This window comes from Lepisosteus platostomus, chromosome 12, assembly GCF_059453375.1.
Source record: "Lepisosteus platostomus isolate fLepPlt1 chromosome 12, fLepPlt1.hap1, whole genome shotgun sequence".
NCBI classification, from domain to species: domain Eukaryota; kingdom Metazoa; phylum Chordata; class Actinopteri; order Semionotiformes; family Lepisosteidae; genus Lepisosteus; species Lepisosteus platostomus.
Genome location: NC_142622.1, coordinates 24,543,969 through 24,567,040, shown reverse-complemented (window position 1 = coordinate 24,567,040; position 23,072 = coordinate 24,543,969). Strand labels below are relative to the sequence as shown.

General features: G+C 37.0%; 1 protein-coding gene across 1 annotated transcript in view; it reads right to left on the bottom strand.

The window, feature by feature from the left end:
- Positions 1–23,072, bottom strand: part of LOC148651334 (ATP-binding cassette sub-family A member 13-like) — a 123,025-nt gene that overhangs the window by 91,643 nt on the left and 8,310 nt on the right. The window contains 11 exon segments of the mRNA XM_088602304.1: positions 3,842–3,999; positions 10,413–10,483; positions 11,339–11,530; positions 11,804–12,022; positions 13,231–13,236; positions 15,987–16,063; positions 16,066–16,172; positions 17,039–17,105; positions 19,231–19,536; positions 19,997–20,083; positions 21,769–22,098. Coding sequence (XP_088458430.1) covers positions 3,842–3,999; positions 10,413–10,483; positions 11,339–11,530; positions 11,804–12,022; positions 13,231–13,236; positions 15,987–16,063; positions 16,066–16,172; positions 17,039–17,105; positions 19,231–19,536; positions 19,997–20,083; positions 21,769–22,098 — 1,620 coding nt within the window.

Genomic DNA, 23,072 nt, shown 5'->3' with positions numbered 1-23,072 from the left:
GCAGACAGAGCTACATTAAAAGAAGCTAAATCAGGAGAAAGGCTAGTCATTTCCAATCATTCAAAGTGTAAACCAAATGGTCAAAATCATATAAAACAAATATAATGAAATAAAAATCAGAAGCTGTAGAACAAAGGAGAGAATTGGTTTTATTGTCTAATGAATCACTTTAAAAATAAAAGGCTAATCTCAGTGCTAGGGCCCTCCCAAAACTGACCAAATAATCCACCAGACTGCCAGGAAGTCTAGTGGTCGGTGGCTGATGTTGTATATGAATATTTGGTCATTGAAAAATACAGTATATTCTGCTATTGTACATTAATACAAAAGGTAGAAGTATGTAAATGTAGACATAGATATAATTTTAAAAGTAAGAAACCACTTTTAAAGTACACTGAAACACATCAAAACAGCACACATATTGTAATGTAGACAAACTAGTGTTCCAAGGCAGATTTTGTTTACAGTATTTGAGGCAATCAGTGACATCAAATCTCTTCACAATATTTAATTGTCCTTTTACATTATCTTAATGAAGAGAAACAATCATCATAATATGTCCAATGTAAGGCCTTACTATAAATAAAGTATAAATATTTTTTTATAAAATGCTGAAAATCACAGTAACATAGAGAGGGTTATAAAGAAGAGGCCACTCTGCCCATCTAGCCCATATGGAATGTAAATAAAAGTTTATGAGGGGATCCAAGCTCAATCTTGCTCAATCTACCAACAGTACATACAAATATAACTCTTCTTGCTTACTCACTTGCACTATTTTTCACAAGACTGAAATTAAACAAAATACTAGATGAAATCATTTGATAACTTTCCAAAATTATCAAATAGATTTGGAATTGATAAAATTTATTTTTATTTTGTGCTTTCCTTTAAAAAAACTCCTGTCTTCCTTTTTTAATGTATCTACCATTGCATCCAACAGTTTTATAGGAATTTCTTACTGCCTATTCCTAATCATTATGCTTTATTTAAAAGAAGGCATCTTTCTTAGCACTTTCAACGTTTAACTTTTTATAATACAAGGCTAGAAAGGTTTAATTTGAAACTATGTGGAATAATCTGTTTCTAAAAAATCTGAAATTGTTCTTAAAACTGTTGGGATTATCAAGTAAATGTAAATGACTTTTTTAATCTGAATTTTTCTTAACAAAAATGTATAAGATTACTTTGAATTATACTGAATTTAACACAATTAAATATAACTGTAGCTAAAAATTAACTTTTATCAGTTACTTTCTGTTTTTAATAACATGCACAAAACAATACCTACAGAGAAGCTGCTGTATCTAATTCAGGGTTGGGGGGAGGCAGCTGGAGGCTATCCAAGAATGCAATGGTTCATTGCAAGAAACACACACAGACATAAATGCACTCACACCAGTGCCAGGTTTCCCAGCATCCAGCAACCTGCACATACTGTATCTATTTAGACTAAGGAAATGTGTTTTCACCAAGAGAAAACCCACACAAATATGGGTAGAACATAAAAACATGCTGAGAACTTAAATCCCTTTCCTATTTATCCTTTGGTATTTACCTTAAATCTTTTCATCCAGGGAGAAGAGTAATGAATAGATCTTAGATGTGATATCCCTGTTTCCTATAATTTTGTCCAGCCTGTTAACTTAGGAAATGGTAACAAAGGTAGTCTCTCTCTTACTAATATCTTTAGGACCCCCATCAGTAAAGAATACTGAAGGAAAGCACTATCTGAATAATGTAATTTTTCAAATAGTAATATAGTGCCTCCATAGAAGGTATTTTAAACTTGTGATTCCCTTCTTTTTCCAGGATTCAAACATGACAATCTTACCAGTGATTTTATTATCTGGAGTATCCAAATAGGGAAGTGTGAAAAAAAGATTTTTTCAGACTTGTGTTTATTATTGAAACAAATATGTTTCATAGTATTTTCCTGTCTGAACTAATTATGATTAATAAACAGCACTGAATATTTTATTGAAAGGCAATACATTATTGAATGAAAGCAGGTTAAAAGTTCAGTGTTTCTTGAACAGACAATTTAACATGGCAATTTAGTTGGCATGGCATGGGGAATTACTGTGATAAATTACATTCTATCATTAATCATTCGTACTGTGACTAAGAAACAACTAGTTTGGAGATGGGTACAGAAACATTTGAGTGACCCAGAAGTCTTTTTTCTTAATTCTTTTCTTAACATAACTTCTGGATATTCAATGTTAGAAAGCAGGGCCTCACTATCATGATATCACAATTGTATCCTTTATGCTAGTATATATAGATATTATCCTGAGGAGCTGAATGTGGATTGTTATTGGAAATGATTTTTTCACAAATATTTTAAGAAAAATATATACTAGAACAGTAATGGCATTTATAGAAATTACCACCCTTTGTTTTTTGTTGTTGAAAGTTAACTTTTCTATTTCAATGCATGTAAACAGTGGCTAGATGAAACAACAGTGAAGAGAAACTCGTGCTCATTACCCATCTTAATATCCTGTAGTGTGTTGTCCTTCTTTCATAAAACATAAAAGAAGTACAAAGATGAAATATTGTTCACAGTAACTAAACAAAACAGATACATGGATTTATTTTTACAAAACAGGATTAACAACATGTACTGCAGGGTGAACCCAGCGGAGCTTCTGATCAGATTGATGTTCTGACTCATCAATATGTATTTCCCACATTAAGTCACTTTCATCTGGGATTTGTAAGCAGTATTTAAAACAACTACTGCATTATTTGTATCACGTCAGATGATTATAAAACAAAGTTAAGGATGCAAAGCTCATGTACTGTAGATAGGATGCCCCTCTTGTGGCCCCATAGAACTGTCAATTAAGTGAAATATGAAGGTCTTCAGTGTTGTAATATATTCTGTTAATATCACGCATTGAACCAAAAGGTATGGTTAGTGAGTTGAATTCTACATGCAATTATGTACTTGAATTGGAAAAACAATTCTAATACCTAATACCTAAAGAAGAATAAACAACCAAAACGTTCAGTTTCTTCTTTCTGTTTTTCAGCATGGAATTAACCTTTCTTGTTTCTTTGTGAAATTTTGAAGTTATTCTTTTAATTTCCTGTCAACAAACCCACACAGACTCTTCCTCTGACCATTTCCACAAATCAAATAGATGATATTAAGACACTATTAAATGGCTCCACACTTCTAAAAATAAATATACAGTACATTTTATTTAATTGATTTGAGTGACATTTCAGAAAACTCTCCTCAATTAATTTAGGACTCTGGAAGCAAAGGGCAAGGTGGCAACCATGTGAATAGTTGTTTGCCAATAAAATTGATGTACTTCCTAAAGCATAAGAATTACAATTTCAAGAACAAGAAGCAAACATAACAACAAGAGATAAACTGGCAAATCAAAACTGCAGAAGTTAAACAAATACAAAAGATTATCTTTTCAACAGTTTGTGTGTTTGTTTGAAGTTTTTTTAGTCAATGAGCCCATGAGAAATTACCAAATGCCATGCCTGAGGAGCGTTTCAAGAAATGCTGTTCATTGAACTTGTACACTGTATAAAAACTGAAATTTGTCAGGTTTCTCATCTGTGTTTAGCAGATATGCTAAATTTAGAAAATTCATCCAGATGAATGTGTTTCAGTTTGTCGGAAGCATAAGGTAGAAAGCAAGGAAATATCCTTACACAAGCAGGATTAGGATTATCTTTATCTTTCCCTAAAAAAAACACTTGTATTTTGTTCACGTTTTCAAGCATGTAATATAAAAAGTTTTCTCTATCAAGAATCATTGTAATGATAATAAGCAATCCATAAGATTATTTTTGTTCGTGTTTGGCTTACTGTTGTTATGAGAGTTAGGCTGTAGCCTGGGCTGTAGACTTGCTTCAAGTAGGCAGGGGAGCCCCAGCACTTGAGTCTCCCTTGTTCCAGGATGGCAATCCGATCACTGATGATCTCTGCCTCATCCAGATGGTGTGTGGTGAGGATAATAGTATTTCCTGTGGAAGGAATTAAACAGCTTTTCTTTAGCTTTGTTCAATACCCTTCTTTTTGAAATCATTTTTTGGACCATCATTTTGAATCATTTTCTCTACACTACCCAGCATAATGTAGGATGTTAAGAAGCCAATTTTTTTCCAGCCACAAAATAACCTTCAAAGGACATACAGTAGCTAATCATCATTAAGGAGTATATGCACAGGACTTGTTATGGTCTATTTAAGTTAGTTAAAATGTTTGTAAAACAGGCTTTCAAACGTATTTGATCACTTTGATAAATATTCCATATTTCACCATTTACAACAAACTTTCAACCTTTTAACATAAAGGATGTTTCTTTATGTTTATAAACAGACTTCAGAATAAATACTTGTACAGAACATCAATGAAATTGTGTTAACTGGATTGACAGTCCATATTTCTGGAAAGTAATGCATAATTGGACATTTATTACAACACTCATTTTGAATGCTTTTATCAGTTCAGTACTATAATTATAGACAATTTGGACAGTTTTTGAATGAATTTTGGATTTCCAACTGTCCACTTTTATGACATACAAAAATGTCTTCACAATTCAGAAGAAATGTCTTTGAGTGAGATATTCATGTGTTCTTCCTGTCACAGTCCAACATAATTGATACAAATGTGCAGCAAGAATTTCAAAGCATTCCACTTATAAGTGTAAATCAGAAGAAGCCAAAGAGCTACCATGTCATATTCAATTTTCTAAACTGACAAAGGTAATGTGCATGTACATTGTGACAGTAGAAGCGATGTTTCTTTGGTTAAGAGCTCTTTTTGAAATAAAAAAGTACACCTTTCCCTAATGGGAAGCCAATACAAAATAAAAATGAAAGTAAAAAATGATAAATCAGTAAATTATAAATTGGACAAAGACAATTTTGTGAATTTCAAACATTTCAGTGGTATGTTTTTCATGATTATGTTTTCTGTAACCAACATATATTTTATTTATGTTATTACCTTAACCGTCACAATTTGCTGCATCATGGACAGATTATAGTATATAAGCATTTCTCTTTTCCTAATCCTAAAGGAAAAATCATGTCATATTTAGATTAAAAAAAAAAATCTCTATTGGCCTTCCAAGAAATAAATGTCATTTTAAATATGTGCATTGTTAAGGTAAAGGTAATATGGGAGCTATTGCAGATTCTGCCTTACTATGCTATAAAAACACATTGATTAGAAGTTACAGTACATCAAGCCTCAAGAAAAAACTGATTGCATTATAATCATATGCAAACACGTTTAGTGCTTTAGAGAAGCTCAGTGATATGCACTTTCTCTTTAACTAATTTAAACAGCTGATAGTTGTGAATGAATTTCATAAATTTACTACTTAGGTAGTGTATTTAGGTAGTTGTACTGTGTTATCTGCTGTACTGTGTATGACCTGAGAGATCAGCACAAATAAGAATTCCAATGTACATATACTTTAGCAATAAACTAATCTACTCTACATATGGATCTGAAGAAAAAGATGCCAGTTAATTGGATTGAAGTATTACTTCAGGAAGGTTCTAGCCCTGATTTTTTTTTTCTTTATGCTGGGCCTCTTCTTTTCAATTTAATTATAAAATTGTAATGTGATAGCAATTGCAAAGAAAAATGGTTCTCCATCAATATCACCAAAATCTTCAAAATCTGAAGATCTACAGTACAGCAAATGTTTTTTTATGTACTGTTCATTGGATACTGACATTTTATATGATTCTTGCTATACTGTAAATATTTTGACGTGCAGCCCGACATATTAAAGAAAGTTCATGATATGTTTAATAGTTCTCTACCAAAACAGTACAGTACAATAGGTATTGAAGCTGTGTTAGAGTTAAGGATAGAACTTAACTTAAAGAAGGGTTAAGGAATTTTCTTTTATTTTCTCTGCTCTGTTATTGTCCTTAATTTTATTTTCTATGTGCTCTTTATGAATTGTAAAGATCTACGAGACTAGATTATTACTTTTTAAAAATAAAATGCACTGTATTGCTGTTTTTGATGTTGCTGTTATTAATTTTTGGGGTAAGACATGTTCTTGTTAAATGCAAGTGGTTATTGTTAAATTATTAATTTTAAGGAGCGTGAATTAGCACTTATGGTTTGGGTTAATTTTAGATTGATAAGCATTAGGATTAGAGATATGGAATTAGAGTTTGGGAGTTTGTATTATATCTACAGCATTTGGGGCGGGAGGGGTGCAGAGTTAAGGTTACTGTTAGGGATATACATGTAGGTTAGGAGCAGATGGTTTTGCTTGCAGGGCTAAAATTGTGAATAGGTTTATGATTTATGATATGATTAGAAAAAGGTATAGTATTTGTATAAGGTATATCTTTAGTCTACAGTTTGCTTGGGATGTGGGTTATGGCTTAATTTAATATTAACAATACACATGTATAGTGATAAAACTAGAATCATGTAGAGGTTAAGGTTTATTACTCCGAATTTGATTTTAGATTTTTAGGTGAAGGCAAAAGAATTGGAATGAAGGAAATACTGCACATTACTGGTACAGTTTCTTCAAGTCTGATTACAACAGAATTGTTTGATTACTGAATCATATTTCAGCTCCAAGTATGCTAAGTAGCAGAAGGAAATTCATGCAGTTCTCTTTGTGTTTATGGTTTATGCAACATAACTAATAGACCATCATTATGCATGATTAATAACAACGCATTTCATTAGTGTTTCTTGGTGCTTCATGCAGAAATGCATATTTATAGATCTTCATTGTTCAAAGAATGGTATTCCATCTGAATTTTTCTTTTAATTCAGTGCTCATTAGTTTTTTGCAATGTTCTGTTTATTTTTGCTTCAGACTGGTGTTTGACATTGTAAATAAATGCTGCTAGAATAATAGCCTCTTTCTTAAATGCCAAATAAGAATACTGGACATTGAGGAAAATAGTAGTGTTTAACAGGGTCAAGCCCATAACACCTGTTAGCATAGTAACTGAAGCCCACTCTTTAACAATATTTATTTGCCATAGGCCACATAAGGTTTTATTCAAGTGCAAATGTTTTGGTTATATTAAGAATAAGAAGATGCAGCAAATTTTAGAAGTAACATAGAAAATTCCCACTATAGGTTCTGAAGAGTCGGGTGCTTAATTTGGGAGTTAGTATTGGCATGAATTATTGCAAAACATCATAACAAAAAGAGTGTGGTATAATGTTAATGTTTTGTAAAGTATGTATCCCTTACTTATTGCACAGATTATACATATTAATTGGAACACTTGCCCACTACATTTGAAGTTTCTGGTAGCTGTTTGCACACAGTTTTGTCATATGCAAGTCCAAAAGATGGATCATCTCCTTCCTGTAACACTTCAGTGACTTCTGTAAATGCATAGCATGTCATTGTACGAAAAGCTGCAATCAGGATTCAGGTGTTGTTCTCCTTGTCTGGTTAAATGAAGCGTTGGAGTTATGTAGACTAGATGCAGAGTTGTTAACATCAGAATATCATGTTTGTCCTTTCAGAAGAGAATCATTATACTGTATGTCCACCACTCCATCTGATTATTTGACCTTTCTTCAGTTTTATGGACAAAACCACTGTTGGCAGATCTTTTCTTTGCCATTGCTGTGTCACAAAGCAGTATTTTTCTCATCAGAAGCTCCTTTGCCTAAGATACACTGGTGTAAATGTCTACATAGAACTATCCCCTAGCATCCTGCATTTTGTTTAGTAAATAATTATAAGTGCAAATTCCAATAAAATATCTTATTTTCCACATGTAGCCAAATGACTGAGAAAGCAGTGTCAAGAAAATGTATTTTCAAGCAATGGAATGGCAAAACACAAGGTGTTCCTGCCACAATACCATGGCCTCAAACTCTTTTTGGAAGATAGCACAAATTTGAGCCAGAAAAGCTTCAGACCTTCCAAACAATCACTTCCTGTTCTACAAAAAAGCTATAATATTAATGAAAGTGACTAGTTATTATTAGCCCAATAACATACTGTATGATTGATGTGTCTTTCATGTAAAACACAAAAGTCCAACCTTACATAACAAATGATAACAAGGCAACAAATAAACACATTGGTACAAGACATTGCGGCTCATACAGTTGTTTGCTTGTGTTTCTTGCCTGGCAGTCTGTTCACCCTGTTAGATGATGCTTCATGACTCAGAGTTAGAATCAGTTAGCTGATAATTGGTGTCTTTGTCTCCAAATCATTACTCATCTGTTATAAGCACTAACTTTACCAGCTTTTCAGAAATCATTCTTTGCTTGCAACCATTTTCATGTACACCTCTGCCATCCACACATATTGAGCCTTTTGTACTGGGACAAATATGGCCTTAACTCAACCTGGCCCTGCAACTACTGTACATGTGATAAAGACAAATACAGTAGTATTTGTTACACCATTCAATATGTTGCCTGGATCTCTAGTTTTGGACTCTGGAAAGTTTTGGATACTGAAAAAGAATCTTATATATTTTCAGATGCCAGTTCTGAACTTCTTCAATCTGCTCACAAATGGCAGGACATAAAAGTAGACTCTGTAAATGATATAAATTATATACTGTACATATGTGCAAACTTTCAGGAAGCAGATACTTCATAGACCTCATTAAGTAATTTGTTAGGTGTTCTTATACATTTTTATTATGGTATACCATGTGAGTAGCACTCCATTTAGTGTAGCAAAAATGAAAATGTTAAAGTACAAAAATATCGTTTATGTATATTGTTACGTCCCAGTGTGTGTTCTGTGTGTGTTTTTTCTGTTATGTCCACACTGCTGACCCTTGATTGTTCTCCCTTCCCCATTGGCCAACCATCACACCACTGTTTCAATATGATGTCATCATCAATCAGCCTCAGCAAATCAGAACTCATTTTATTCACTATATAACATGGAAGCTTTCAGGAAGAAAAGGCCTTTCATTTGACTTTGGTCCCATTCAGTTTTGGTTTTTGCTTCGCTTCGCTTCGCTTCTTGTTATTGCTTCGGCTTCGTTTGTTGGTTTGTTTTGCTTTGTGTGTGTTTATTTTCGTATAGCTTCGGCTTTGTTGTTTTGTTGGTTTATGTTAGTTTCTTTGTACTTTCGTTTGTTTGTGTGTTCATTCTTGTTTTGTCATTACCTTGCCCAAGTGTTACATGTTCAACTTATGTGTTCTTTTGTACCCTGCTCCTGTTGATTACTCTTGTTTTCCCTTATTTGTATTTCTGGTTCACTTGTGTTTTTGTGTGAACTTTTGTATATAAGGTTAGTTTAGGTGGTTGGGTACACTTACACACTTAGTTGATTTTGTATTAGTACACTAGGTTAGTACGGGTGAGTGCCATTTTGTCTTGTATGGTTTTGGGTAGTCAGTGCAGGTTAACTAGGGTGTTGAAGACGTCGAAGACCGTGTGTTTCGGGTTTTCTTTTGTAGTCAGATTAGCTTTCCCTCACTGTCCTAGCCAGCTCCATTTTGTTTGTTATTTTCTTTTCTTTGACACCACTCTAGTTCCTTACCCTTATCACGCTTCCTAGTCCCTCACCAAAACCCCCCTGCTTCCAAAAGAATTATCCTAAATGTTACACCCCTTTTCCCCTAGACACTTGGGGTCGTAACAATATCATCCCATATTCCAACATCCCACCACAAGCAATGGCAGCACTGTGGAGCAGTGGTTAGGGTATTGGACTTTTAAGTGGAAAGTTGTGGGTTTAAGTCACAGGAGAAACATTGCTGGTGTACCCTAGAGCATGGTAATATCTAAATTATAATACTGAGCTGTACAATATAACATATACTGTAAGGTGCAGACAAATAAATTATAAATAAGCAAAATACCCCTGTCTGTTTCTGTTATTGTGATAAAGGTTAAAGAAGAGGCACATGTTGTTGAACATCTTTTGATATACAAGCATAATTCCTTCATTCATTATGAGTTTAAAAACCTTGATTTGTTTGACAGATGAGATCCAAGGTAGAACAGACTGCAAGTTGTAATTTGTAGAGTTTAGATACTGTTATATGATGTATAGTTTCCATTTTCTGTGTTATATTGTTCTCTCTTTCTCTTCATTCATAGCAGGACACATTTTGCAGGGCTATGTGTTCCAGGTGTAATTTTGCAGGGCTTTGTGTTCCAGGGTGAGGGAGGCTCCACAGTATCCACATCTTGTCAATGCTTGTCAATGGCTTATGTTGTAGAGGTTCAATACTTTGATGATTTTCTGATAAGACTTTTCTGAGGAGATGAGTCGAGGTACACACATCCTCAGCTTTAAGTAAGACCCTTGTATCATTGAAAAAGCAATACTAAACCTCCTTGATGTTTGTATTAAATTCAAAACAGTGTTTGAATTCAGAGGACCGCACAACTTAGATCATATTGTCAGTCTAATCAAATATTCAGACCATTGCTCACCACTGGCGGCAACTGGTGCACCAGTCAGGTCAAGAGGATATCCTCTGGTGGCCTTCTTTAATGTAATCATCCTGGAACAACACAGGTGCTGCATAAGATTCATATATGGGAGAAATGTTCTGTCTCCTCCCTCAGATTTCCCCAAGTGGGTGCATCCCCATTTTAACCCTCCAGGTTGTACAGTACGTCTACTTGACTATCCGAATGTCATCTCTTCAGTCTAGCTCAGCTGGAACTTTGCTCATTACTGACACTGCTGTTACAAAATTTAGTTTGAAAGTGAAATGAAAGATGAGTGTTCTAAACCACACTTAAGCTCCTGCCTTCCTGACACATTAACTCAGTGGACATGCTAGGGCAGTTCTTTCTGGATGCATCCTGTTTATCCTGTTTAGAGCTTCTGCCAGCTACCAGGCCACATAGTAGAAGTGTCACAGAAACTCCTATTGGGTCTACCTTGCACTTTGGTTGCTGCAAGGAATTTGTTTCCTTGAGGACCCTCATGGAGTCAAGTACAAGTATCTTGGCATTGGAGTGGTGGCAAAAGCCAGAAAATTGCTTTATGCATTGTTTGGGTGTAGACTGTCAGTAAAGAAGTCTTAGCAACGGACACCTCTTTAGCTTAGGTATTCTCACCCTGATTAGTGATGTCTGAATTCCATCTTTGTTAGGGAATGCCTGGCAGATTTCGGCAAATTTATCTTTATATACTGTCAATCCATTAAGTATACAGTGCACTGAATCCAGACAATTACACAGAGTTGGAACACTAAAAAAAAAAAACTATTCAAACAGTAATACATAAGGAATAGCCTTGCAGTTAGTGCTGAATGCTGTGTATATAGAGTATCTTCAGATATAATAGGGATTCTTTCAGGGGCAAAAAAGTAAAATCTTAATAATAAGAGTGCAGAAAAATGACTTACTTGTTCTGTATTTCTGTGTTCCAGATACTTCTTCGTGAACAAGGATCTACCCCGCTCGTAGGCTCATCCAAAATAATGGTGTTGCGGTCACCAATAAAAGCAATGGCAATTGAAAGCTTTCTCTTTGTTCCCCCAGACAATGCTACCACCTTTTTATGTTCATGTTCTCTCAACCCAGCATCATCAAGGGCTCTGTAAAATAAAATATGTGGCCAAGGCTTTTACAGGTGTCAGCAAAGCATGGCAAGTATAAAAAAAGTTCACACCCAAAGAAGGCTCCACCACCAAAACATTGTGTTTTCTTTCTTCTCTTTTCAGCATGGAATAAACCTATTACTTGTTCCATTATTTATAAATAATGTCTGATTTTTTTTATTTAAATTTTATTTCTGGACTTCCTGTCATATTGGAGGAACACTATACATTTGCAGTACATGTGGAGTTTAGTTTTGCAGTATACCTTACCTACTGACTTTCTGAGTGAGCTGTCTCCTCCCCCAGTGAGGGGCTTTGATAGACCCATACAGCAGGAGGTGCTCCCTGACCGTGAGACAGTGGAACAGCACATCTTGCTGCAGGCATACTCCTAGCTCCCTTCTCACTGCAAGCAGATCCTGATGTGTACTTCTCCCATTCACAAACACTGTGCCTGAGGAGGGCTGCAGTAGGCCAGTCACCAGGGAGCTGAGAGAGAAAAATAACAAGTATTGAACTACAGAAACTACTGTAAAATGTGTAAAAAAATGAACGTTTGGTTTTAATTCAACCTGACAGGGGGACATTTTCGTGGGGTTTTATAACAGAATTGATTTACTTTGTGTTTGTTTTTTTGGATTTGCGTCTGATTAAAACAACAAATTTAATGTTCTGGTGCCTGACTTCACATTACTGTGTTCATTAATCTTTCTCATAAAAGCTACAAATCACAGGCAGGATTATGTGGCACATTCCAACTACCACACCTGCTGGTGGTCTGCATCTCAATTAGAGAGTGAATCCAGGCCATGGTTGATGTGCTCTTGAAAAGCTTTCAAAGGAAACACTAAGGAAATTTAATGCCTTTGTGCATGATGTTGGCAAATCTTTCCCAAAGTCAATAAACTGGTCACTAATCTTGTCCTGGTCGATAACCTAACAGACTGTTGCAAAATATTGAAAATTTAACAGCTACAGTGTTGGGGAAAGTCTATGAACCACGTTGTTCTGTATTCTTGTATATTTTAGACTAATGTAATTAGATATTTGTGAAAGTCTTACTAAATATCCCTGTGTGAATCAGTATTTGAACCCTTACATTTATTAACTGTTTACACCACCCTGAGTAGCTTCAGAGTTTAGTTATACTTGTAATCCTCTCCAGACAGATGAACATCGACTACTCTGAGGCCCTCTGTTTTTCTGGTATTTTTCCACTAACCAGTACTGTATGCTGAAGAGTGGAGCACAAAGGTACTGCTCAAACATTTCTTGTTTACTTTTTACCCAATTATTTAACCACCTTATTCAATATCACATTTTTTTTCTACTTTATACACCATTCTGTCATTGAATTAGTAAATATAAACTATTTTGTTTATCTGAAAAAAGACTGGTTTAGATTATACAATGGCATCATGGTAAGAAATTGTAATTCACATAAATATACTGTATTACTGGTTCACAAACTTTTTTCTGTACTGTATTGGAGTTTTCATTATTCAAGCTTATCTTCCTTTGTTTAGGTTACTATTAATTTTCTTGTGTACTACAGCTTTATGAATAATTCCCTGGCACCAGTGTAGAACTCACATAAAGATCCAGCCATTCAAAGTGCGCGGTACAGACATGTACTGGAGGTAATTGGCTACGGCGTCGCGCATCGTGACGCAAGATGACGCGGGGTACCGCGGTACATGATGGTTGACCGACACGGGCACTCGTGGTCCGTTGGTCTGTCGTAGAAAGATTTACTGTAAACGTCTTTACTGTGCCCGTTGTAGTATTGAATATTCATATGGAATTTTACCACTGAAGGGAAATCTTAGTGCCTGAGCATAAAAAGAATAGGAGCATACTGCAACGTGTGTGAAGGCCATAAACGATATTAATTTTGGAACATAAACATACAGTATATGGCTGGTCTCGGTACTTTAAAGAAAACATACACAAAACATGGTTTCATTATTACCAGAATCGGTCTTGAGATATTTTTAACTTGATTTACAGTATTTGAGAGGTATGTCTTGACACCGATACTACGTAAATACTGCTCACGTATATGTTTCTAGGTTTATATTATGCATTTCATACGGTCAAATTACTTTTGAGCAACTGATAAGAAGCGTGAAACGGTATGCCCAGGTAGTTTTAGTTTCGTTTTGTGCGGGGACTGCTTTAACTATATCGCCGTGGATTGATTAGAGATATCAAGTACATACAAGTCATTTTTTAAATGTTGTAGTTCGTCTTGTGAAAATGTTACGAGTACATCATCTGTCAACAATTACACACGTTCTGTTTCCATATTGCGGAATTTGGTTCCGTAATATTATTTTCTAATTTCACGTTGTGAATATATGATTTGGGCAAACAGAGCCGCAAAGAAGTACATTATGGGTTGTTGTTTTTTTTTGCAGTTTTATCTAGAACAAGCGAAGCTTAAACCTTTGTCTGATTCTTGTGAAACTATCCACACGACAGTTAACTAGGAGTTGACTTCAGTGATGTCACTGATGGGATGTTTCTAAAAATCCATCCACTGTAAAACGTCTTCTCCAGTTGTCCTGCATATGTATTCGCTAATGAAGCTGTGTGTTCTGAGCCTGGTTCTCTACATTTCTGTATGAACCAGCTTAGAGGGCTAAAGACAGCTTGTGTTTAAATTGAGTGTAAGGTAATTTATGCTTCTAAAGTCATGGTCAGCATTTATTATTGTACTGTGCTGTAAACTTGTTCTGTGCCTAATTACATTATTTTATAGCTTTATCAAATCTGTACATTGTCTGTCGATAATGTTTCTGTAGTGCTTTTTCAGCACTCTGCATGTGACCTTGCCGGTGGCGCTGTGGGTTAGGTTCCTGACTCCCATGTCACATGGTCTGTGATTGAATCCCCCTGAAACTATGACTTTTTTTTTAACAAACATTTCTTTGAAAAAATTAAACGTTTCCCTTGGTCAGAGATTAAATAAAACCTCACTCGCACCAAACAAATTTATATTTCTAAATATCACAACATGATTGAATTTAAGTCTTTTTAATAACAATGAATAGTCACCTATGCGTTACAAAATAAACATTTATATTGATTTGAATCGCGTTTTGATTGAAATCGTAAACGCATGTTTAAATATATGTGTTTAAAGGCGATATACTGTATAAAAGCGCTGATTCTTATGGAAAGTGTTCCGCCGGGGATTCAAAAAATTTATTTTTTTTAATCGCGTATCTAAGGAAAATAGCAGTATAACTTTGTTCATGCACATCATTATACAGTATCTCATTTTGTATTTCTATAAAAAAAAATCGTTTGCCCAGCCACTATTGTTGTTATTGTTTTTATCCTGTAAAGCATTTTGAGGAGCACAGCTTTCTCACCACTTAGATTACCTTTTGACACCATTCTTACACAAAGCAGAGACTGATTGTATTTTTCGATGACATACAAGTGCAAAGATTACAGATTTTAATCGTCTTTTTTCTGAACCAGGGAAAATCTGATCATGTTTCTCTATAACAATAATAAAAAAAATTATTTTACATATCACCTTTAAAAGTGGCATCTCAAAGCAATACAGTAGATGGAAAAACAGTTAAAAGGGACCAAAGTAAATACCAGACAAACGCAAACGCGTTTTTAATAAAATGCTTTTATTCATTCAGCAGAGAGTGAGAGGGACATCCAGCAGAGAGAGACACACACACACTTATCCAGTCTCTCGAAATACAGTTATTTTTCAAGCAATGCAACAAACGTCGGGCAATGTGTTTTTTTTTAATCCAACATTGACAGCCACATCTTAAATCTTGTCAGTCAGCTCTTTTTTCTCTATTTGAATTGTGGCTTACACATCGCACGACTTTAAAAGGTAGAAAGACAGGTTTCTATTTACATTAGCTGGCGAGCCTTGTTAACAAAAAAACAGACAATACACAGGGAGGGGGAGGTCAAGCGAGAGAGAGAGTTTTTTACCCTCTGTCTAAAAACCCAAATAACCCGGGGCAGAGACTCTGGGGGGATCATTGCGTGGTACAGAGCGGAGCTCAGTCACTTCTTATGGAATGTGTTTTCTTTCTTCTTTTTTTCGGCATGGAATAAACCTGTTACTTGATTCATATGGATGCCCGGTTACGTTATACGTTTTAGGAACGTTTCATCTAAACAAACACCACAAAACTATTCTCGATTGTATTTCTGAATGTTATGTTACACCTACAGTAGTTCACTGCTTTAAATACATCGAATTAAGACACCCAAATTAATAATGTAACATGCCACTGTTTGTGCATGAACAAAGTTATACTGAGATTTCCTTAGATACGCGATTAAAAAAAATAAAAAAAAATTCAAATGACGCGATTAACCGTGTGATACTGCGTGCTACCGCGACACGCCCACCGGGGTATGCCGCGAAATACCCCACCCATTTTGAATGGCTGCATCTGTAGATGTGGTCTTGCCTGCTCCATTGGGCCCCAACATAGAGGTAATGTTTCCCCTGTAGAAGGTAAGATTCAGATCTCTGACCCCATGTCCTCCAAACCTGTAAATTCCTTGGTCAGTGACCTAAGAACAACTCCAGGACTTAAATCTGCCAAATCTGACCCATTTCCTGGGACCTCATCTTCCATGGTCACTGCACAAGAAGTAATGGATGAAGATATGAACACAGTTTTAGATGTAAGTTTTAATACTTGTAATACTGTCAAAAGGCAAGGATTTCATGTCAATATCTACAGTGTACAGTGTATTTCTAGAAAGGAAAAGAATTATGAAATAGTATTGGATATCTCATCAAGATCCACATAAATGTTAAATCTAAAGAATCTTAAAAAATATCTAATAACAAAAGCATGATTACCTTGGTCATGAAATTGCCTATTGTAGAGTGAAATATTTGAGGTCAGATACTTCTCTTTAATTATGTCAGCTCCTTCAAGTGGTTTTCTCCAAAATTAAGCATTAAAAATAAAATACCATGGTTTCTTGTCTCTATACTTCCCTATTTAAAACAAACACTATTAAGATATCAGGTTTAGACAATATCCATACATTAACATGTCCGTATTTTTTATTTTGCATCACAAAAAAGGAGTGCTAATTTACTAGGAGTGCTAGTTGACTATTATAGCTCAGATCATTCAGAACCATACACTAGAAACACAGCCACCTGTGGGACAACGTGGTAGGATTTCTACAAAAAGCCAAGTAAACCTGTACTTAAAAGAAACGTATTAATTGAAATAGGAATATGTTAAATAAAAAATACAATTGTGTATTCAATTAATAAATTAACCTCTAGAAAAAGAGTTAATGTGATAGCAGATAAAATGAGCATATGTTCATTAAAAATGTATATATTTTAGAGGTACATGGAATGCAATAATAGGTACAAGTGAGAGGGTCCAATTAAGCTCATCTAGCTAGTTTGGTAGATAATAAAGTAGCTAATTGATCAAAGGATCTCATCCAGCCTTTTCCTGTAAGAAGCCAGAGTATCACCTTCAAAATCAGCTGGGTAGTTTGTTCCATACTTAAACACCGTGCATAAAGTGCCTTCTTTCTTGGTCTTAAAAGCATTTCCATTATTACATTAATCATTTTTCAATCCAATCACATGAATTATACAACATAAAGCTCTGTTAATGACCTAAAACTGGGATGAAAATTCACCTCTAAGCAGGTGAATGATCCAAATCTAAAGGCCAAAGCTACGTACACTATCCTGATTTGATCCCTATTGAGAAACTGTGGAACTACTGTGCAGAAATGATCCCCAAGCAGCTTCAGAGAGCTTAAGCTAATTTGCCAAGAAGAATGAGCAAAAATTGCACCAAGCAGGTGTGCTACATTGTTAGAGATTTACAAAAAACACTGTTATTTCTGTTAAAGGTGCTTTAACCAAATAATGTAATTGATACATTTCAATTTTCAGTCTTTATTTTTTGCTGACATTAAATGTAACATCTTACTCTTAGAAGTCTTCCGTTTGAGCATTCAGGTTTTGAATAAAATCATTTATTCAGGTTTTGAATAAAATCTTAAATTGCAGAAATAAAATTCAACATTTTAAAATTTCACAAAATGGGACACCAGAGGAAGTATCTGAATACTAAATGTTTGCATTTCTTCTCTTAATTATTTCTGACAAATTAAATTTCAGGCTTCACATACTATTTCAGCACAAACTACAGAGTTCTGGAAAGCATTTAAAAATAGTTCTAGTTTTAGGGGAGGGAGGTGAATGTCCTGTTGAATGAGGTGAATGTATGGATGTTGTATTGGTGAATCACTCTGTTATTTCCGCAGAATGGAATGAATCTATTACACTCTCAAAAGGTCAATGCTCAGACTGAATAAAAAAAATCATAATCATGCCATGTAACCATGTATCCTGGGAAAAACTAAGGTTGCTGCTGGAAGAGGTGTTAGTGGGGCCAGTGGGGGGCGCTCACCCTGCGGTCCATGTGGGTCCTAATGCCCCAGTATAGTGACGGGGACACTATACTGTAAACAGGCGCCGTCCTTCGGATGAGACGTAAAACCGAGGTCCTGACTCTCTGTGGTCATTAAAAATCCCAGGGCGCTTCTCGAAAAGAGTAGGGGTGTAACCCCGGTGTCCTGGCCAAATTTCCAATTGGCCCTTACTAATCATGGCCTCCTAATAATCCCCCTCTATGAATTGGCTACATTACTCTGCTCTCCTCCCCACTGATAGCTGATGTGTGGTGAGCGTTCTGGCGCACTATGGCTGCCGTCGCATCATCCAGGTGGATGCTGCACATTGGTGGTGGTGGAGGGGAGTCCCCATTACCTGTAAAGCGCTTTGAGTGGAGTGTCCAGAAAAGCGCTATATAAGTGTAAGCAATTATTATTATTATTATGTATCCATGTAACCATGTTGTCATAATCATGTATTTTATAGCTTTTCACCTTCAAAGTTTTAAATACTGTAATATTTTATTGCCTTTTTAATATTATTGAAGTTAATTACACTCACTGTATTGCATTCAACATATTCATTTTCGATGCACTTTTCTCATGTTAGGATAAAAAATTAGTGTTATCTGAAAACAGAAAGAGGTAAGAGTATGCCAATAAGAAATGTTGTAATTACACACCTGGGAATACATTATTAAAATACCACCATCTCTAGTGTGAGTGTAGCAGCAGAGTTTTGGACATATTGCATTGCAATTTTCTGAGGAGGGTATTATGGCCCATAGAGCCAAGAGTTGCAGAAATCAAGCCTTTATGTTATAAATGTTTGAATCAAGCCCTGAACATCACACATTGATATAAATATTTTTAAGATGATAAAGAGATCTTAATAAGAGTGGTTTTTCAGAGCTTGTTGCATAAACCAGATCCCCTTTAGGTAATCTGCCTTTAACTACCACTTATTCCATTCCCTACTAATTACTGAATTTGTCTATTTAAAGCCAGAGCCCCCCTGCAATGGCACTCCATCATTGTTCTTTTCACCCTCTTTTAGCTTTCACGTCAGTACTTTTTTCTCTGTTCCATTTTTATTTTTTCCCATCTAGTCTGTTCCTGTCTTAGCAGCCTCTCAGGGTGGTCATGTCACCCTGTATCCCCATCTTTGGTTGTCATGGCCAGGATTAAACTCCAAATTTGAATTCCCCTTCTTCCTCGGGCCTCAGCAGATGGGTTCTGTTCCAAGACTAAAATACCCGATCATTCTCTTTTTTTTCTTGGAGCTTGGCATAGGATTTTGCTCCGTAGCCAAGGATGCCCAATTCTGTTGACAGGCTGATTCTCCAGGGTAGAGATCTCATGGCTGGATGCTGACCATCCACCTCTCGCCACTGAGGCAGTCTGCTCAGAATCTGATCCAAATCACTCCAGTTCCAGGATTCATTCATCACTGCATCTTCTGAACCGGACTCGAGGCCCCTGGTTTCTGACTTGGGGTCCCTGGACTTTGTCTCTGCTGGCCTCCCATCTCTGTGGTTCTGTCCATATCCAGGAGGCAGCTTCTGTCATCCAGGACCCCAGGGCTCTTCCCGTGCAGCCCTACTTCCCTGTTCCTCATCATTCATTCCACTCCAGGATTTCGCTGTGCATTGCACCTTCTGAACTGGACTGTACAGAGACTCCTGGTCTTCTCCTTAGGATTCCTTGGCTTGACTTCTTTCCCTGTGGTTTCATCTCACATCCAGGAGGCAGCTCTCACTGTCCACTGTCCTTTTGCATTTCTGCACCTGCGCTCTAGCTCTGACTGCTCGTTGTCTCCTGACCTCTGCCCTGGGATCCCAGGACTCTTCCCTGCTGGCCTCCCATCGGAGGTTCCATCCCACATCCAGGAGGCAGTTTCCATCATCCAGGGCTCTGTCTGTGCATTCCCCTCACCTCTCCCCACGGCCCAGTTTTGTTCCGTAGAGTCCTGTCCCTGGGGCTACTTCCTCTCTTGGTTCAGGACTGTTTTCTTTTCCTCACCCTCCTGTCTCTTGGGCTCTTTGGGTTCTTATCTTTTTCTCCTTTTTCCCTAGTCTCCAGTTTCCCAGCAGAGTCTTCTGTTACTTCCTGGAGAGCCAGGCATCCCTTGTGTGCTCAGACTGTTAGCCGGGTCTTGCTGAGGATTCTTGTTCCCAGGCTCTGACTGGGATTGCTTCCTGCAGCTGTGCTGAATGCTAAGAGGGATCTAAGGACGGGTCCTTGCCTTCTGTCTTTTGCAATGTCTCTCCCATTGGGTCCAGAGGATGCATAGATATTTGATTCTGTTTGCACCCAGGCACCTCAGTCAGAGAGAACCTGGGAGACCATGCTGACAGTGCATGCCTGACCTGGTCTCGGAGGAGATCCCCCATAAGGGCGTACGCCTTGAATCACCAACTCCTGGACCCTGTGACAGGACCATCTGCCTTCCCAGCTCTATAAAACCTCTCCTCTCAGTAAAGCCCCTAGGGCAAGCTTAGCTGTGACTTTAGGAGACTCCTTTTCTTGTCCTGCACATCAGCCTATGGGTCTCTGGCCTGCACCCCTGGCTACTTGGAGGGCTGCCTCCCAGATCTGTGCAGCCTCCTTTCCTACTGGCAGCTCGGTAGCCAGTTCCATCCTGGAGCAGAGGGTCCCAGATTCTGGTCGGCTGGAAAGAGCAGTCTAAATCGGTGCTGGCACTTTACCATGTCAGCTTCTCTCTTTGGTCAGCAGGGATGCAGACAGCTGGCATCTCCCAGACCGCTGCACTACACTTGGTTTCTTTTCTTGCTGACTGGCTGGGGCCTTCCCTGCTCTGCCAGCTAGTTCTGTTTTTTCCTTCTTCTTTTCCTTAACTGTCTGGATTGGGGTAATTCAGCCCTGCTGGCCAGTAATCAATTGTTCTATTTTCACTTTTCTGTTTTCACCTTTCCCTTTCTCCCGGAGCATCCTAGCCCTCAATCAGTCAGGTTTCCTTGAGTGTTCCACCGCTCTCCGGTCACTTCTGCTTGGGATCTGATGCATCACCACCCTCGCGGCTGTAACTGGCCGTGGCATTACAGCAGCTACACTTTCAAAAACTTAAGGTAGAAATGGTAATGTACTGAAGTTGGTCAGTAGTTCATCTTTATGTCAGAACCCAAGCCAGTTTTCTTTAGTATTGGAGTGATTGATGTAGTCTTTAAAGCAGTAGGGGCAGACCCATGGAAAGCGAACTGTTGATAATATTGAAACTTTAAGGGCAGCTGTCTAGCAGGCAAGCTTTCAGGTAAAAGACAGGGATTGGATCTAGGCAACAAGAAGCTGTTCATAATTTTTGTATGTTGATCTGAATCAGCTGAACTAAATTCAGAAAAATCTGCTACAGAGGGAATGTCAATGGAAAAGAAAATCTGCTAAATACATTTAAAAAATAAAATTTGAAGTATTCATCTACTGGAAGTATCTTTCTCTTTAAATAGAGCTTAAGTTGTGTAAAACATTTCAAAACCACTTTAAGATATATCACAGCTTTATGTATCCACTGTACACTGTACATGTAGGAAATGTGTTAAAAAGATGTTTTAATTTTTTAAAAATATTTCCAAAAGAAAAATAAATACTGTGTGTAGTATGCTACATACATTAATAATCTTTGTATTCATAGTTTACAAATGGCATGGAATCTACTAAACTTGTTAAATTGCTATATATTTTGATTTGGTGTGATTTGCAATTTGTTGCTGGGAACTAAACAGTTTATATTAACGTCCTAGTTCTTACACATGTTTGATATGACGAAAGACACTCACAATGAGAGTCTGGACAGAGAAGGACAGTCGACTCTGGAGTACCACCAGGATCATGAAGGGGAAGAAAGTGATCATGTACAGGAGGCTGCCACACATAGCTGCCACATTGGCATTGCTGAAGAAAGCACTAATGAGGTAACTGAACATGATGATCGACACTCCGAAGTCCAGAAGGAAGAGGTATAGGAGGAGGGAATCACTGTGGGGGAGAATCCCACTTATCTTGAAGATGATGACCAGACGGGCACTGCTGGCTGCCAGAAGGACCATGTTCTCCAGCAGCCATACTATAAGATGGGTGCCTGGCTTGACTCCCATTAGCTCCAAATACTAAGAAAAATCAATTAGATAATACACCCAGTTATTTAAAATAGTACAAGATACACATGTGTCTGCATGTTTGTGGTTATTAAGAGACAATTATAATTAGAAAACATATTACATGATTATCACTATATTACAGAGGCAGGGCTTTAATACCTTTTTGGGGTGGTACTTTATATGTTTTATATGTTTCCACATAAAGTATGCATGCTTATACTATAAGCATATGTCATATAGAAATGTAGTTAAAAGTAGCATTGGCCCCTCCAGATTCTGCAATTTGATATTCCTTACACTTATATAACGCTTTTCTGGACAAATCACTTTAAATATATTGGGGACTCCCCTCCACCACCAATGAACAGCACCCACCTAGATGATGACAGCAGCCAAAGTGCACCAGTATACTCACCAAACATCAGCTATCAGTGGGAGGAGAACAGAGTGATGAAGCCAATTCATAAATGGGGATAATTAGGAGGCCATGACTGATACAGGCCAGAGAGAAATTTGGCCAGGACATTGGGGTAACACCCCTGCTCTTCTCAAGAAATGCCCTGAGATTTTTAATGACCATGGAGAGTCAGATTATTGGTTTAACATGATAAGGATTGCACCTTTTTTTTACAGTATAGTGTCCCGATCACTGTACTGGGGCATTAGGACCCACACAGAGTGCAGGATGAGTGCTCCCACTAACATCTGTTCTAGCAGCAATCTTATCTTTCCCAGAATGTCTCCCACCCAGGTGCTGACCAGCCTCACACCTGCTGAGCTTCAGTGTGTTACCAGTTATGAGTTACAGGGTGATATAGCTGCTGGCAATCATTTTGAAAAAGCAGTCCACAATTTATTTATATAGTTCATATTTAATGATAAAGATATACAGTATATATATAGGTGAGCTGTGCTGGACCAGCTGGAGGCTGGGGTTTGTTTGTTCATTAACTGGAAGTTGAAAGGCACAAGTACTATACATG